Here is an 18,426-nt window from a genome sequence, read left to right as displayed (position 1 = left end):
GGGGAAAGTCAAGAGCAGGGTTGTTTTAGCAATCCCACGACAGTTCAGAATTGATACCTCAAAGTAGTCAGGGACACTCATATTGTTTCCTGCGACATCATAGAGAGGAGAGAGGTTGCCAATTCGAATGATGCCTATTACAGGAATGGAGGATTGAACTTCAGTTTCTCGCTCAAACAAAAACCATAACTGAAAAGTAGCTGGTGGTTCTTGTTCTATTTGGAAAGGAGAATCCGGAAAACCAGGACATTTCATGAATCTCTCTCTGTCTTCAGAAAAATCAAAAGAACACATTCAGAAAAATTGTTATTTTGAGATATGGCCCAAAATGACCGCCACAGCAATGGTACCAAGAAGGGGAAAGTCAAGAGCAGGGTTGTTTTAGCAATCCCACGACAGTTCAGAATTGACATATCAAAGTAGTCAGGGATACTCATATTGTTTCCTGCGACATCATAGAGAGGAGAGAGGTTGCCAATTCCAATGATGCCTATTACAGGAATGCAGAATTCAACTTGCGTTTCTCGCTCAAACAAAAACCATAACTGAAAAGTAGCTGGTGGTTCTTGTTCTATTTGGAAAGGAGAATCAGGAAAACCAGGACATTTCATGAATCTCTCTCTGTCGTTAGGATAATATATGGACGACATTCAGAAAAATTGCTATTTTGAGATATGGCCCAAAATGACCGCCAGAGCAGAGGTACCAAGAAGGGGAAAGTCAAGAGCAGGGTTGTTTTAGCAATCCCACGACAGTTCAGAATTGACATCTCAAAGTAGTCAGGGATACTCATATTGTTTCCTGCGACATCATAGAGAGGAGAGAGGTTGCCAATTCGAATGATGCCTATCACAGGAATGCAGGATTCAACTTCAGTTTCTCGCTCAAACAAAAACCATAACTGAAAAGTAGCTGGTGGTTCTTGTTCTATTTGGAAAGCAGAATCAGGAAAACCAGGACTGTTCATGAATCTCTGTCTTCAGAAAAATCAAAAGAACACATTCAGAAAAATCGCTATTTTGAGATATGGCCCAATATGACCGCCAGAGCAAAGGTACGACGAAGGGGAAAGTCAAGAGCAGGGTTGTTTTAGCAATCCCACGACAGTTCAGAATTGACATCTCAAAGCAGTCAGGGACACTCATATTGTTTCCTGCGACATCATAGAGAGGAGAGAGGTTGCCAATTCTAATGATGCCTATTACAGCGAATGAAGGATTCAAGTTCAGTTTCTCGCTCAAACAAAAACCATAACTGAAAAGTAGCTGGTGATTCTTGTTGTAATTGGAAAGGTTAATCAGGAAAACCAGCTCCTTTCATAAATCTCTCTCTGTCGTTAGGATAATCTAAGGAACACATTGAGAAAAATCATTATTTTGAAATATGGCCCAAAATGACCGCCACAGCAAAGGTACCAAGAAGGTGAAAGTCAAGAGCAGGGTTGTTTTAGCAATCCCACGACAGTTCAGAATTGACATCTCAAAGCAGTCAGGGACACTCATATTGATCCTGCGACATCATAGAGAGGAGAGAGGTTACCAATTCCAATGATGCCTATTACAGCGAATGCAGAATTCAACTTCATTTTCTCGCTTAAACAAAAACCATAACTGAAAAGTAGCTGGTCGTTCTTGTTCTATTTGGAAAGGAGAATCAGGAAAACCAGGACTTTTCATGAATCTCTGTCTTCAGAAAAATCAAAAGAACACATTCAGAAAAATCGCTATTTTGAAATATGGCCCAAAATGACCGTCAGAGGAAAGGTACGACAAAGGGGAAAGTCAAGAGCAGGGTTGTTTTAGCAATCCCACGACAGTTCAGAATTGACATCTCAAAGCAGTCGGACACTCATATTGTTTCCTGCGACATCATAGAGAGGAGAGAGGTTACCAATTCCATTGATGCCTATTACAGCGAAAGAAGGATTCAACTTCAGTTTCTCGCTCAAACAAAAACCATAATCGAAAAGTAGCTCTGTACCTCTGCTGTGGAGGTCAAAGATTCATGAAAACACATGGTTTTCCTCATTCTCCTTTCCAAATAGAAGAAGAATCACCAGCTACTTTTCAGATATTGTTTTTGACTGCGCAGGAAACTTGTGTTGTAGACCTTGATTTCTGCATTCGCTGTAATAGGGATCTTTGGAATTGGCAACCTCTTTCCTTTCTATGATGTCGCAGGAAACAATATGAGTATCCCTGACTACTTTGAGATGTCAATTCTGAACTGTCGTGGGATTGCTAAAACAACCCTGCTCTTGACTTTCCCCTTCATCGTACCTTTGCTCTGGCGGTCATTTTGGGCGATATTTCAAAATAGCGATTTTTCTCAATGTGTTCCTTAGATTATCCTTACGACAGAGAGAGATTCATGAAAGGACCTGGTTTTCCTGATTCTCTTTTCCAAATAGAACAAGAACCACCAGCTACTTTTCAGTTATGGTTTTTGTTTGAGGAAGAAACTGAAGTTGAATCCTGCATTCCTGTAATAGGCATCATTCGAATTGGCAACCTCTCTCCTCTCTATGATGTCGCAGGAAACAATATGAGTGTCCCTGACTGCTTTGAGATGTCAATTGTGAACTTTCGTGGGATTGCTAAAACAACGTTTATCTTGACTTTCCCCTTCTTGGTACCTTTGCTGTGGTGGTCATTTTGGGCCATATTTGAAAATAGCGATTTTTCTCAATGTGTTCCTTATATTATCCTTACGACAGAGAGAGATTCATGAAAGGACCTGGTTTTCCTGATTCTCCTTTCCAAATAGAACAAGAACCACCAGCTACTTTTCAGTCATGGTTTTTGTTTGAGCAAGAAACTGAAGTTGAATCCTGCTTTCACTGTAATAGGCCTCCTAGGAATTGGTAACGTATCTCCTCTCTATGAGGTTGCAGGAAACAAAATGAATGTCCCAGACTGCTTTTATATGTCAATTCTGAACTGTCGTGGGATTGCTAAAACAGCCCTGATCTTGACTTTCCCCTTCTTTGTACCTTTGCTGTGGCGGTCATTTTGGGCCATATCTCATAATCGCAATTTTTCTGGATGTGTTCTTTCGGTTTTTGTTAAGACAGAGAAAGATTCATTAAAAGTCCTGGTTTTCGTGATTCTCCTTTCCAAATAGAAGAATTGCTACCGTCTTTTCAGTTATGGTTTTTGTTTGAGCGAGAAACCTAAGTTCTAAATGTTGAATCCTGCATTTGCTGTAATAGGCAACATTGTATGATGTTGCACGAAACCATATGACTGTCCCAGACTCCATTTGGATTTCAATTCTTAACTGTAACGGGATTGCGAAAACTACCCTGATCTTGACTTTCCCCTTTTTTGTACCTTTGCTGTGGCAGCCATTTTGGGTCATTTTTCAAAACAGTGATTTTTCTGAAAGTGTTCTTTAGATTATTCTTAACAGAGAGAGTTTCATGAAAAAACATGGTTTTCCTCATTCTCCTTTCCATACAGAACAAGCTACTTTTCAGGTATGGTGTTTGATTGAGCAAGAAAACTGGGTTTTAAAAGTTGATTCGTGCATTCGCTGTAATAGGCCTCCTAGGAATTGGTAACATGTCTCCTCTCTATGATCTTGCACGAAACTAGAGGAGTGTCCCATACTGCTTTTAGATATCAATTCTTAACTGCCATGGGATTGCTAAAACAACCCTGAGGTTTACTTTCCCCTTCGTTGTACCTTTGCTGTGGCGGTCATTTTGGGCCCATGTCAAAACAGCAATTTTTCTGAATGTGTTCTTTTGATTATTCTTAAGACAGAGAGAGATTCATGAAACCTGGTTTTCCTCATTCTCCTTTCCAAATAGAACAAGCTACTTTTCAGTTATGGTTTTTGATTGAGCGAGGAAACTGGGTTCTAAAAGTTGAATCCTGCATTTGCTGTAAGAGGCCTCCTAGGAATTGGTAACACGTCTCCTCTCTATGATCTCGCACGAAACCAGAGGAGTGTCCTTGACTCCATTTGGAGGCCAGTTCTTAACTTTCACGAGATTGCTAGAACAACCCTGAGGTTGACTCTCCCCTTCTTTGTACCTTTGCTGTGGTGGTCATTTTGGGCCATATATCAATGAATGTGTTCTTTAGATTATTCTTACGACAGAGAGAGATTCATGAAAAGACCTGGTTTTCCTCATTCCCCTTTCCAAATAGAAGAAGAATCACCAGCTACTTTTCAGTAATGGTTTTTGTTTGAGCGAGAAACTTAAGTTGAATCCTGCATTTGCTGTAGTAGGCCTCCTAGGAATTGGTAACATGTCTCCTCTCTATGATCTTGCACGAAACGAGAGGAGTGTCCTAGACTCCATTTGGAGGCCAGTTCTTACCTTTCACGGGATTGCTAAAACAACCCTGAGGTTGACTTTCCCCTTCTTTTGTACCTTTGCTGTGGTGGTCATTTTGGGCCATATATCAATGAATGTGTTCTTTAGATTATTCTTACGACAGAGAGGCATTCATGAAAAGACCTAGTTTTCCTGATTCTCCTTTCCAAATACAACAAGAATCATCAGCTGCTTTTCAGGTATGGTTTTTGACTGAGCAGGAACCTTGGTTTCTAAATGTTGAATTCTGCATTCGTTGTAATAGGCATCATTGGAATTGGTAACATGTCTCCTTTTATGAAGTTGCATGAAATCAGATTGTCCAGACTGATTTTAGATGTCAATTCTGAACTGTCATGGGATCGATAAAACAAAACTGAGGTTGACTTTCCCCTCATTTGTACTTTTGCTATGCAGTCCATTTTGGGCAAAGTGGAAAAATAGCGATTTTTCTCATTTTTTCTTTGGATTTCGTTTAAGACAGAGAGAGATTCATGAAAAATTACGGTTTTCCTGATTTTCCTTTCCAGATAGAAAATTAATTCCAGATTCTTTTCATGAATCTGTCTTAAAAGAAATTCATAGAAGAAATTAGAAAAATTGCTGTTTTTCCATATAGATAAAGCCCAAAAGTCAAGGAGCGTATGTTCTGTTCGCTATTTTTACATATGGCCCAAAATGACCTCCACAGCAAAGGTACAAAGAAGGGGAAGGCTGTAGCTGAGCAATTTTAAACAAGTAATCAGAATATTCCTTATAATAACCCTGTACGGTATTCTCCCATTGCCTCCAGAAGTAACTGGGTCACCCTAAACAAGGTTGCCAGCTGACATTCAGGAGATGCAATAGAGAACAGAGAAATAAGTATGTTTTGCTGTTATTGCTATAAGGCAAGTCCAAAGACAGACTCTTGTGTTTGTTCAAAATTGCATTTTATCTTTTTGAAAATGATTTCTAATTTTGTTTGTTTTCTAGATTTTCAAAATAACAGCATGACACATAGGTGCACCCCATTCTAGCAGGTGCAGAAGGAATAGCCACCCCATTTTGCTTTTGCGGCATAACACCACTATGTAGTGTGGCATACCCAGTGTACGCATACACAATGTACTAAAACACATACACAATGTACTAAAAATGTTATTTGGTGAAAGAAATACCAGTTTGTGTGCATATTTACTACTGGACAGGTATAAAGTATAAGAGAATACAAAATCATAAAAAGTTTAAAAGACATAAAACAATATTTTTTGAAGGAATTAGTACAAAGAACTAGCTGCAAATTAATAATTCTTCATTAGTTATTTATATGCTTATCAGGATACAAAGTATATAAGTGTGACAGCTTACAACTATGATAATTAAGAAAAATTATTATAACATAGAAATAATAATGTAGATTAATTAGGCCAAGTCTGAATGTAGAATGGGAAATCAGGACTCTCATGCACATTTGAGATGCCTCTACTTGAGCAGATGGTATGGCTACAGGACATATTATATGTCTTTAGCTGATTTGATATTTAGAGAAAATTAGATACAGGACAGCACAGGGAAACTAGATTTAGCTTTATTTCTAACTCCTTTTCTGTGCTTTGAATGATGTTACTCATCCAGAAGGGTTTGGTATGTTGGATACTATGTATTATTTATTATTACAGCATATATATGTGTATAAAATAGGCATATTCCATTTAAAAATACAGGTAGTCCTCACAGGTTACCATTTGTTCAGTGACGGTTCAAAGTTACGGCAGCGTTGAACAAATGTTACTTATACCCAGTCCCTGAAGTTGCAGTGTCCCAGTGACCCCATGTTCACGTGAACAAAATTCAGGCACCACAGGGGTTGCTTCAACTCCTCCCACTCACCTATCTTCCCCCCATCTCTGCCCTTTTGGCTGCCCAGCACAACATCACTGGGGCTAAACTAGAGGCCGGGGCCCTTCAGCAGTCCCAACCAGCTGCTGCTGCCCTAGGCTTCTACCAGTCTGCCACCACCAAGTGCCACAGTGCAAAGCTCTGGCCACACCTGCTGCCCTGTGCTCTGCAGGCCCTACTACACCCAGCTGACCTTTGCCATCTTCTTCCTCCTGCTGATGAGGTACACCCGGCCTGGCCATATACAAGGCAACTGTATAACCCTCTTGGATTTTATATTGTATTTATTCCATTTTATAATAATTGTGATGTGTCTGGTTTTATGAGATTTTAATGTTTACGTTCGGAGTTTGATTTTATTGTAAACCGCCCAGAGTCCCTCTCTTGGGGGAGATGGGCAGTAATTAAATTTGAATAATAAATAAATAAATAAATAAATAAATAAAACTGCTGGCCGTGCCAGGCCTTCTTCCCAAGGTGGCACGCACCCCTCTCCAAATCACATGCTGCCTTGTGATGCTTCAGAAGGCCTCAGCAGCAGGAGGAAGAAGATGGCGGTCAGCTGGGCGCGGCAGCACTTGTAGAGTGCAGGGCAGTGGGAGTGGTCGGGGCTTTGCACTGTGGCATTGGGGTAGCTGGTCACAGCACAGGGCTTCTCGGTGGTGGTGGCACCAGGTCTGAAGTAGAAGCCAAGGGGGTGGTGTTGGCCATCTGAGACTGCTGAAGGCCCTGGACCTCTACTTTAGTACCGGCACTGCTGAGGAGTGCCACTGTGCAGGGTGGTCAAAAGGGAAAAGATGAGGCTGAGACAGGTGGGTGGGGGGAGTTGAAGAGGCAGCACCTTACTGAGGCTCAGTGCTGGAAGGGATCAAGCTGGGAATGGTTTGGATCAGGGTAGGTCCTTGCCTAACAACTAATGGGATTTGGTTAACAATGGCAGCGGGGACTGCCAGGATTTCCATCGCTAAGCAATGTGGTCACATGTTACGCTTTACGACCACATCACTTAGCAATGTAAATTCCAGTCCCAATTCCAGTGATAACCTGAAGACTACCTGTAATAATGCCCCTGAAAACTCAATCCTCCCCATGTTGCATATGGTCCAATTTACTTTGTGGCTCTCAAGCGCCTAGCACAGTGTTCATAATCCAAAGACTACCAAGCCCTACTTTAGAATCCTAGAATGTATTTAACTTGTTTTAAAGTAGAAGTTTCCTGCCATGAAGAAAATAAGAGAGAAAAATGACACCAAAGAAACTCCAAGCAAGAGAAAATGGCTATTTGCAAGTTGATCAAAAATCGCAGAAGGTCTGAGTGACTGAAAAGTAAGGACCTTAGGTATATTTAAATTACAAGTGAGTTGATTCTGGGAGAAAAGTTCTAGGTTGCTCTTCAGCACCACCTAGTTGCAAAGAAGAATCTGTGGATCTGTTGCTGAGTCGAATGGGAGCAAGTCTTTCAAAGTTGTTTGGAGAATAAGGTATTTGCACTCTGGCTCTTTGGGAAGGTACCACCATCTCATCACTGGATAGCCAAGGTGGAAACTTCATGATGGCAGTTTGCTCAATATCAGCTGAAAATACTGGATTATCGATGCCTGTAAAAAGTCCACCAAAGACACAATAATTAAGTAAACAGGCACATGACAACCATGCTGAAATATTGGACTGCTAGCAAAACTGGAACTGAACAGGGAACTTGGTTGAAATAGCATTTGCAATTTAAAAGGATAAAAACTACCTTAACAAAGCAAGTCTCTCTCAGAAAAGAGGTTTCTCTGCTGCCTGGACTATATGACGGCATAGTAGTTGAAAGTGAGTAATAATACAGTTCAGTTCTGAATGTCATCTGTGGGGTTTAAATCACCTTTTCCTTCCCTTGTTTGCCCAAAAAGGAAGTTGTATCCTCTGGAAAGTGTGTGTTGATTATACAATCTAGTACCATACACAATCTTCAGCAAAGGATCGTTACCTTGTTGTGGTCCTGGAGCTTGAGCACAATGATGCCATGAGCTAAACCGTGAAGGGCCACCCAAGATGGGAAGGTCATGACAGAGAAGTCAGACTAAATGCGATCCCTGCGGAAGGTAATGGCAACCCACCCCAGTATTCTTGTTGTGAAAACTAAATGGATCAGTACAACCAGAGATATGTCGGTATACCATCGGAAGATGAGACCCCCAGGTCGGAAGATGGTCAAAATGCTACTGGGGAGGAACAGAGGATGAGTTCAACAAGCCCCAGACGTGATGACGCAGCTAGCTCAAAGCCGAAAGGATGGCTAGCAGCCGACGGTGCAGGTGGTGAACGGCGAATCCGATGTTCTAAGGATCAACAGACCATTGGAACCTGGAATGTCAGATCTATGAGCCAGGGCAAATTGGATGTGGTTATTGGTGAGATGTCAAGATTAAAGATAGACATTTTGGGCATCAGTGAACTGAAATGGACTGGAATGGGCCACTTCACATCAAATGACCACCAGATCTACTACTGTGGACAAGAGGACCACAGAAGAAATGGAATAGCCTTCATAATTAATAGTAAAGTGGCTAAAGCAGTGCTTGGATACAAGCCAAAAAGCGATAGAATGATCTCAATTCGAATTCAGGGCAAGCCATCTAACATCACAATGATCCAAATATACGCCCCAACCACAGATGCTGAAGAAGCTGAAGTAGAGCAGTTCTATGAGGATCTGCAGCACCTACTGGACAACACGCCTAAAAGAGATGTTATTTTCATCACAGGAGACTGGAATGCTAAGGTGGGCAGTCAAATGACACCTGGAATTACAGGTAAGCATGGCCTGGGAGAACAAAATGAAGCAGGACATAGGCTGATAGAATTTTGCCAAGACAACTCACTCTACATAACAAACACTCTCTTCCAACAACCTAAGAGACGGCTTTATACATGGACTTCCCCAGATGGACAACACCGAAATCAGATTGACTACATCCTTTGCAGCCAAAAGTGGCGGACATCTATACAGTCAGTAAAAACAAGACCTGGAGCTGACTGTAGTTCAGATCACGAACTTCTTCTTGCACAATTTAGGATCAGACTAAAGAGATTAGGGAAGACCCACAGATCAGCTAGATATGAGCTCACTAATATTCCTAAGGAATATGCAGTGGAGGTGAAGAATAGATTTAAGGGACTGGACTTCGTAGATAGGGTCCCGGAAGAACTCTGGACAGAAGTTCGCAACATTGTTCAGGAGGCAGCAACAAAATACATCCCAAAGAAAGAAAACCAGGAAGGCAAAATGGCTGTTTGCTGAGACACTAGAAGTAGCCCAAGAAAGAAGGAAAGCAAAAGGCAACAGTGATAGGGGGAGATATGCCCAATTAAATGCAAAATTCCAGAGGTTAGCCAGAAGAGATACGGAATTATTTTTAAACAAGCAATGCGCGGAAGTGGAAGAAGACAATAGACTAGGAAGGACAAGAGACCTCTTCCAGAAAATTAGAAACATCGGAGGTAAATTCCAGGCAAAAATGGGCATGATCAAAAACAAAGATGGCAAGGACCTAACAGAAGAAGAAGAGATCAAGAAAAGGTGGCAAGAATATACAGAAGACCTGTATGGGAAGGATAACAATATCGGGGATAGCTTTGACGGTATGGTCAGTGAGCTAGAGCCAGACATCCTGAAGAGTGAGGTTGAATGGGCCTTAAGAAGCATTGCTAATAACAAGGCAGCAGGAGACGACAGCATCCCAGCTGAACTGTTCAAAATCTTGCAAGATGATGCTGTCAAAGTAATGCATGCTATATGCCAGCAAATTTGGAAAACACAAGAATGGCCATCAGACTGGAAAAAATCAACTTATATCCCCATACCAAAAAAGGGAAACACTAAAGAATGTTCAAACTATTGAACAGTGGCACTCATTTCACATGCCAGTAAGGTAATGCTCAAGATCCTGCAAGGCAGACTTCAGCAATTCATGGAGCGAGAATTGCCAGATGTACAAGCTGGGTTTAGAAAAGGCAGACGAACTAGGGACCAAATTGCCAATATCCGCTGGATCATGGAAAAAGCCAGGGAGTTTCAGAAAAACATCTATTTCTGTTTTATTGACTCTTCTAAAGCCTTTGTGTGGACCATAACAAATTGTGGCAAGTTCTTAGCGGCATGGGGATACCAAGTCATCTTGTATGCCTCCTGAAGAATCTGTGTAACGACCAAGTAGCAACAGGAAGAAGAGACCACGGAACAACGGACTGGTTTAAGATTGGGAAAGGAGTACGGCAGGGCTGTATACTCTCACCCTACCAATTCAACTTGTACGCAGAACACACCATGCGACATGCTGGGCTTGAGGAATCCAAGGCTAGAGTTAAAATCGCTGGAAGAAACATTAACCATCTCAGATATGCAGATGATACCACTGATGGCTGAAAGCGAAGAGGAACTGAGGAGCCTTATGATGAAGGTGAAAGAAGAAAGTGCAAAAGCTGGCTTGCAGCTAAACCTCAAAAAACCAAGATTGTGGCAACCAGCTTGATTGATAACTGGCAAATAGAGGGAGAAAATGTAGAAGCAGTGAAAGACTTTGTATTTCTAGGTGCGAAGATTACTGCAGATGCTGACTGCAGTCAGGAAATCAGAAGACGTTTAATCCTTGGGAGAAGAGCAATGACAAATCTCAATAAAATAGTTAAGAGCAGAGACATCGCACTGACAACAAAGGTCCGCATAGTTAAAGCAATGGTGTTCCCTGTAGTAACATATGGCTGCGAGAGCTGGACCATAAGGAAGGCTGAGAGAAGGAAGATCGATGCTTTTGAACTGTGGTGTTGGAGGAAAATTCTGAGAGTGCCTTGGACTGCAAAAAGTTCAAACCAGTCCATCCTCCAGGAAATAAAGCCAGACTGCTCACTTGAGGGAATGATATTAAAGGCAAAACTGAAATACTTTGGCCACATAATGAGAAGACAGGACACCCTGGAGAAGATGCTGATGCTGAGAGTGGAAGGCAAAAGGAAGAGGGGACGACCAAGGGCAAGATGGATGAATGATATTCTAGAGGTGACAGACTCGTCCCTGGGGGAGCTGGGGGTGTTGACGACCGACAGGAAGTTCTGGCATCCATGAAGTCACGAAGAGTCGGAAGCGACTAAACGAATAAACAACAACACCATACACAATACCTCCTGCTGTCATTTGTTAGTGTTCTGTTGTTGTTGTTTATTCGTTTAGTCGCTTCCGACTCTTCATGACTTCATGGACCAGCCCACGCCAGAGCTTCCTGTCGGTCGTCAACACCCCCAGCTCCCACAGGGACAAGTCCGTCACCTCTAGAATATGTTAGTGTTTTACAGCAGGATTTATCTCTGTTATTATCACTGAGTCTAATGATAGTTGTCAAAGCAAAATATCTAGAATGTTTTGGGAATCTTCTATAAAATCTATTTGAAAAAACATATAGATCTTTTCTGTTTGCCTCCTTTTCTTAATTTTTTGTGCATTTCTTCATATTTGTCATTTTCCATGACAGCCCCCTTTCTGTCTTTCCATTACTGGAATGAGTAGGCCAGAACTATCTTTAAATATAATATTCAGTGGCAGACCTTGGACAGTCTGAAACAGAAATGTGCCTAATCAACTTTTGGACTGAAAGTTCTGCAGTAGCTCTGTGCACACAATATTTTTCTAATCAAGTAATTAAATAGATTGTTTGTATTGTCCTTACTCTGGAGAACAGTAATTATACTCTCATATACTATTTTCATTTCTTTAACCCTTGGAAGTTATCCCCCACCCCCAAATGAGCAACAATTTTTATCATTTCATCATTGCTGATATAGCACTTCCAAGCCCTTCACTCTGACACTTGACTAACTTTCCCCATCTGAAACTTTAAAAAATTAAAATAATATAAATGAAAAAATATAAAATACATTATATCAATATTGAAAATGTTAAGTCAAGCTGAAATATGATTCTATGGAAAAGAAAACTCAGATCAAAGATGTGACTCAAAATCATATATAATATTATAATCCAAGAATGGTTTCTAATAGAATTAAATTTGCTGACACTTTCCACTATTTATCTGAGAAACACTAACTTTCTCCAGCCATCTTGAGCTTCATGTTATAACTACTATACATGATTGGCATAATATCCAAAGCATTTTAATTTCTGTGGTACAGTATATACTTGTGCAGTTTTTAACACTTCGATTTGAATAACTGACATTCTCACATTGCTGAAACATGGTGTACACATCTTCTGTTCCACATTTCTAGAAAACGAATTTTTGTTTCTTTATACCTGTGTATCAAGAGACATGCTAACACAGTAAAATGCTTTTAGACTACTACGATACATACTAATTCCTTTACCATTTGTATCTGTGAAATTATCTTCGTTGACATAATTAAGGAAGTCTACTGCTCCACCTATCTGTGGATGGCCATAATCGTTCTCCTCTGGTTCAGAAAACTCAATTTCTGGAATAAAATAACATTTATTTATATAATAACTGACCAAGGTCATTATGTTCTAAGAGAGTCTATCACTTTTAAAAAAATGATATTATTCTATTGAAAGAACGTTACTGAATGTAACATACGTTCAAACTTGTAACACACAGTTTCACACAATGTAATACACAATTTCAAATCTGATTTCTATAGGAATAATAAAACAAACACACTGATTACAATTCCTCAATCAGTAGGTATTTGTATTGATTTCTGTTTTATTATTAAGCTTTTATCTTATTTTAAAACTCCTAATATATAGTGCAGAACAGAAATTTCTGGACAAATTAATCAGGTTTAGCTTTGAATGGTTTAAATATATTTTTTATTTTTTTATGCCTTCAAGTCAGTGTTTGACTCCTGGCGACTGCCTAGACAACCCTTTGAGGTTTTCTTGGCAAGGTTTTTCAGAAGTGATTTGCCATGGTCTCCTTCCTAGGGCTGAGAGAGAGGGACTGGCCCAGCTGACTTTGCGTCTAAGGCAGGACTAGAATTCATGATCTAGCCTGATGCCTTAACCACACTAAACTTGCTCTCAATTTAAATTATAGATGCCTTTTTAAAATGAGCCTAAGATCATCTCTGAAGGCCTTGACAACAAACTGAATGGGCTACAAAAATGGCCTTTTTAGTCACATTTCACTTTTTAAAGTAAAAATTTGCTCCCAAGAATGCTGCTGGAGGTGGAGGTAAAAGTTTGGTTCTTATTTTGGTCTTCAGGTAGCATGTTCTAGAATTTTCATGAAAAACAGGTCTGCCAGGACTAGCAGTTATTTTATTATTATTAATTAACGTTTTCAATATATTTTTTAAATTAAAAAATTACCGAAGTTTGGAGCTGAAAGTCAGCATGATCTTGGCAAATTTTATGGGCCATCCACCCCCTAGACATTCAACCATGAATAAGTGATAAAGTAAAAACAGTGGAAAATTGGGAAATATTTATTTAATATGATGTTAGCTGGCAAGAGAAATAGAATATATTTATTTATTTTCATATTTCTACACTGCTGAAATCCAGAGATTCTAGGCAGCTAGTTATGTTACTCAATACTTTGCACTACAGTACTTATCTTTAAAAAAGTGCATTTACCTTTTCCTTTTATAGTACCTGTAGATAGATTTCCATTTGGTATGACATTACTATTTTTCTGAAAAAATAAGAAATGACCATATACATACATATTATATATTGTATGGAATATATACAGTTTAATATAGGTATCTTATTGCAGGTCCAACATGTAATACAAAGTTAATATTTTATTTCATAATTAAAATATTTAGTTAATGCAAATATATTGCCTATTATATAAACATCTCCAATTCATTTTAATTTTACATAGACCAATTTATAAAACTAAATTTCTGTGCAATGTTCTCAATCCTATAAAACAGGATTTTACAAAGGATTACAGCCACTGCCATTTCATAAATTACACAGGTTCTGGTGACTGATCTCAGGGGAGCGGCATAAAAATAGTAAAGACAGGGGTCACAGCCACCTTAGGGCTGCAGGCCTTTCCTTTGCCACTCCCTTGAAGACCTCCAGCAAAGGATAATTAATCATGTCATGTGTTAGCCTATTCCACTGGCTCACAGCTCAGTCAGGAAGTTCCTCTAAACATATAGCCTTAAACTTATTTTAGTTATAACCCACTGTTTCTGGTCCTGCCTCCTTGGGCAACAGATTATAAGTCTACTCCCTTTTTCATGTGACCACATGAAGCAGCTATCATATCTCCTCTCAATTGTCTGTCTATAGGCTAAACATACCCAGATCCTTTAACTGTTCCATAGGGCCTGGTTTCTGGACCACTTATCATCTTGGTAGCCTCCCTCTGAACTTCCTTCAATGTGTCACTGTCCTTTTGTACTGTGGTGTCCAGAAATTGGACACAGAATTTCAAGTGGGGTCTAGTTCGGAACATTTGTTTCCTATGATCTGGAAGTAATCTGCTTTTTTAGCAACTGCATTACACTGCTGGGTCATGTTTAATCTATGACAAGAGCACCCACATCCATTTCACATGTACTGTTAAGCCAGGATCTCCCCATACTATATTCGTGCCTTTCCCTTTTTCTATCCAGATGCAGAATCGTACATTTCTCCCTGTTAAATTCCATCCTATTTATTTCAGCTTGCTGCTCTAGCTTGTTTAGATCTTTTGGTGAATAATGAATTGACTAATAATGGATTAAATAGAGCAGAAAAGGATAGTGCATGAAAATTACTAGTTTAATAAAGAAACGAAGGAAATAAGGGCATAACAAAAAAGGGAAGTTGAACACAGGGAGACTACCTTATCTTAAATGTCTCTACATTAATGCACGAAGTATGGTAAACAAGTAGGATAAGCTAGATATCATAAGGAAGCTAGGTAAGTATGACATAATAAGGATTACTGAACCATGGTATATCTCCAGTGTATGGGGACACCTTGTTTCAGAGGGACAGGCAGCAAGAAAGGAAGTAGTGTAGTGTTGTGTATCAGAAATGAACTTGCCTGCATAGAGGTCCACTGGTAACAATGTATCTGGGTTAAAGGAGTGACAGGAATCCACTACAGACTGCCAAACCAATCAGAAGATATAAATGAAGATTAAAACATATACTGTAACTAAGCCTCAAAAATATGTAGTAGTGGTGATGGAAGATTTCAGCTACTCTGACAGTTATTGGAAGGCTAATTCTGCCACAAAAAAGATGTCAGAAAACTTATTGACTTGTGTTTGCAATCATTTTTTCTTTTAAAAGGTGGAGGTGGGCATTAGAGGATCTGTTACCTTGGATTTGGTACTTACTAATAAGGAAGATTTAATTGAAGATATTAAAATGTACTGTTAGAATTCTTGATTTTAACAAATACACAAAAAACACACAGTAAAATATAAACCATGGATTTTAGGATGGCCATTATTAATAAACTAAGAGAAATAATAAAGAAGAAACTACAGGGAAAAAACCACAAAACCAAAGCAGTTTTAGTTGGCTGGGACTTCTTGAAAAGGAAATTAAGAATAGTTTAGTCTCAAACAGTACCAATCAAGAAAAAAAAGCAGATATCTAAAAAAGCCAATATGGTTGAACAAGCAGCTCACAAAGGCGTTGAGATTAAAGAAAGATGCTTATTGGAAATGGAAGGAAGGGCTTATGAACAAAGAAGTGTACAAAGTTTCAGCCTAAAAATATAGGAATGAGGTTATGAAGGCAAAGGCAGAAATGAGCAAAGGTTAGCAAGAGAGGCAAAATCCAGCAAGAAAGGTATCTTCAAATAATTCAACTAACAAGCAGCAAGGATGGCCACATTCACCTCTTGTCCTCTTGGTAGGGGTTGAAAAAGTCAAGATGGCAACCACAACTATGCAATCAAAGTCCCACCCTTTTTCTCTGTGTTGCAACTCCTCTGATCCACCCCCGATTCACAGTTACTTATTTTAGTAAGTAAGTAACTTTATTGATTAGTCAAATGACCATATCAGAAAGTTGGGCATCAGCCACTATAAGATATAAAATATAATGCCATAAAACAACTAAAATACAATAAAATTAGCTAAAATATACTATGGTGCGATAAAATAAGATAAAATACAGTAGGGCAAAATGGAGATAAAATTGTAAGATAAAAATGCAAGATATAATAAAACAGGTAATAAAATACAGAAACAATATGAGTTTAAATGAATTCATCACCTTTACATGCCACCCCAATGCGTTCTATAAATTGCATTCTCAGTTGTATAGCCCTAACCATAAACTTAACAGTTCTATTGACCACATACATATTTGTGCCCTGGAGGAAGTAACATAATCTTTTGTTACAGTCCCAGTATGTGGTTCTGTCAATTAATGTCTGAAGGTACTGAGCCCTTACTGGGGCATATAGTTGGCAGTTAAATAGGACATGTGCAATGTCTTCTACTTTGGGTGCTCCACAAACACATGTCCTCTCAACGTAAGGCACTTGGTGGAATTGTCTGTATTTGACCATAGAATCTAGTTGCTCACATCTTGCTCTAGTAAGAGCTATCCTATGGTATTGAGTCAGACCCATTGTCAGGTATTTTTCTATTTGAAAGGACAGTTTATTCTTGGCCAGCCATTTCAAAGCCCTATTGTGTGCAAGTGACTCAATGTCTGTTTGGGCATTAACATCCAAGACTCTTTGTTTGAATATTGCCTTGGCCTGGTCTCCAGCTGAAAGTAAGTATTGTGATGAAAAGCCGAGGAATGCGATAGTTTGGAGGAGTTGATTGATCCATGTGGTGGGTTGAGGTGTGCCCATCTGTTCTTCAAGGCACATTTTTGGTAGTCTATCATGTTCCATTGGGAGAATCCTCAACCAGTAGTTAAAGACTTTGGTTACTGATAGACTGTAAATGGAATGGGTGCCTGTTTCAGCTCTTACTGCTGCTGCAGGTGCATTCCTGTCAGTCCCCAGAATAGTTCTTAAAAAGCATGCTTGATTTTGTTCGAGTAAGGAGGCCTTTGATAGGCCCCACAATTCGGCACCATATGTTAGCACTGGTACAACTTTTGCCTTGTGGACCTTCAGAATGGAGAGCAGAGAGCAAAGGTGGTTATAACTAAGTAGGTTAATTAGTGTTTTAGAACTTGCTGTGGCCTTTGCAGAACTTTGCTTGTAATGATTAACCCAAGGCCCTGTATCTGTAAAAACCACCCCTGAATATGAAAAAGAGTCTATTTGTTTTATAGGCTCCCCATCCAAGTGCCAATTGTATTTGTCCCGTCTTTTCCCAAAAACCACCACTTTGGATTTGGACTTGTTAATATTCAAAAAGTTTGAGGCGCAGTAAGCACATTTCCCCATCGATCTTCTCAGGCCTACTTGGGAATGTGCCATCAAAACCATGTCATCTGCATACAAGAGGATATTGATAGGTCTGTTGACGATCTTTGGCATGTGAACATCCATAGAACGGAGGAATCCTGGAATGTTGTTAACATAGAGATTAAACAACATTGGGGCCAAGATACATCCTTGTCTGACACCTTTGTGGGTGGGTGTGCTCTGTGTAAGAGAGCCATTGACTCCAGTACGGACTTTCAGGTGGGTATTTGTATAGAGTGTCTTTATCAAGTATAAAAGTCTGGGTTCCATATTTAACTTGGCCAGCTTTTTCCATAAGATATCTCTCTCTATGGAATCAAATGCCATGCTAAGATCAATAAAAGATGTAAACAAGTGCCTTCCATCAGTTGTATATTTAGTAATAAGATGTTGTAAAATGACGCAATTGTCTATTGTGGAGTCCCATGTCTAAACCCAGCCTGTTCTTCCACTAGTATATTTTTCTTCATTGCCCAGTCTATTTTTCTCAGGAGATGTTTTGCATACATCTTAGTTATATCAATAAGGCTTATGGGTCTGTAATTTTTAGGGTCTTCCTTGTCTCCTTTTTTGTGTATGGGAACTATGATGGAAAGTTCCCATCCTGCTGGAATATGGCCAGCGTTGTCTATGTATGTAAAGAGTCCTGCCAATAATGGGGCCCACCAGTTGGTGTGTGTCCTGAAAAGTTCTGGTGGTAGGAAGTCTTCTTCAGGTGCCTTATTGGGTTTCAGTGATTGAATGATGTGTTTAATTTCTGTCACTGTCACTGGTAGCCAAGGAGGAAGATTATCAAGGGTCAGAGGCTGAGTAATCTTTTCTGGATAGTCCTGCTTGGGACTGGCAAATAGGGTAGTGTAGAAA

General features: G+C 39.7%; 1 protein-coding gene across 1 annotated transcript in view; it reads right to left on the bottom strand.

Annotated features, from left to right (window-relative positions):
• Positions 1-7,071: 7,071 nt before the first annotated feature.
• SLC9A3 (solute carrier family 9 member A3) overlaps positions 7,072-18,426 on the bottom strand; it is a 111,831-nt gene continuing 100,476 nt past the window's right edge. Inside the window, exons 14-16 of the mRNA XM_063304282.1 lie at positions 13,803-13,860; positions 12,569-12,676; positions 7,072-7,806 (exon numbers count right to left, since the gene is read on the bottom strand). Coding sequence (XP_063160352.1) covers positions 7,559-7,806; positions 12,569-12,676; positions 13,803-13,860 — 414 coding nt within the window. The 3' untranslated portion in view covers positions 7,072-7,558. The remainder of the gene's footprint in view (positions 7,807-12,568; positions 12,677-13,802; positions 13,861-18,426) is intronic.

The sequence above is a fragment of the Candoia aspera genome, chromosome 4 (genome assembly GCF_035149785.1).
Source record: "Candoia aspera isolate rCanAsp1 chromosome 4, rCanAsp1.hap2, whole genome shotgun sequence".
NCBI lineage: Eukaryota > Metazoa > Chordata > Lepidosauria > Squamata > Boidae > Candoia > Candoia aspera.
This window is presented reverse-complemented; position numbering and strand designations above follow the sequence as displayed.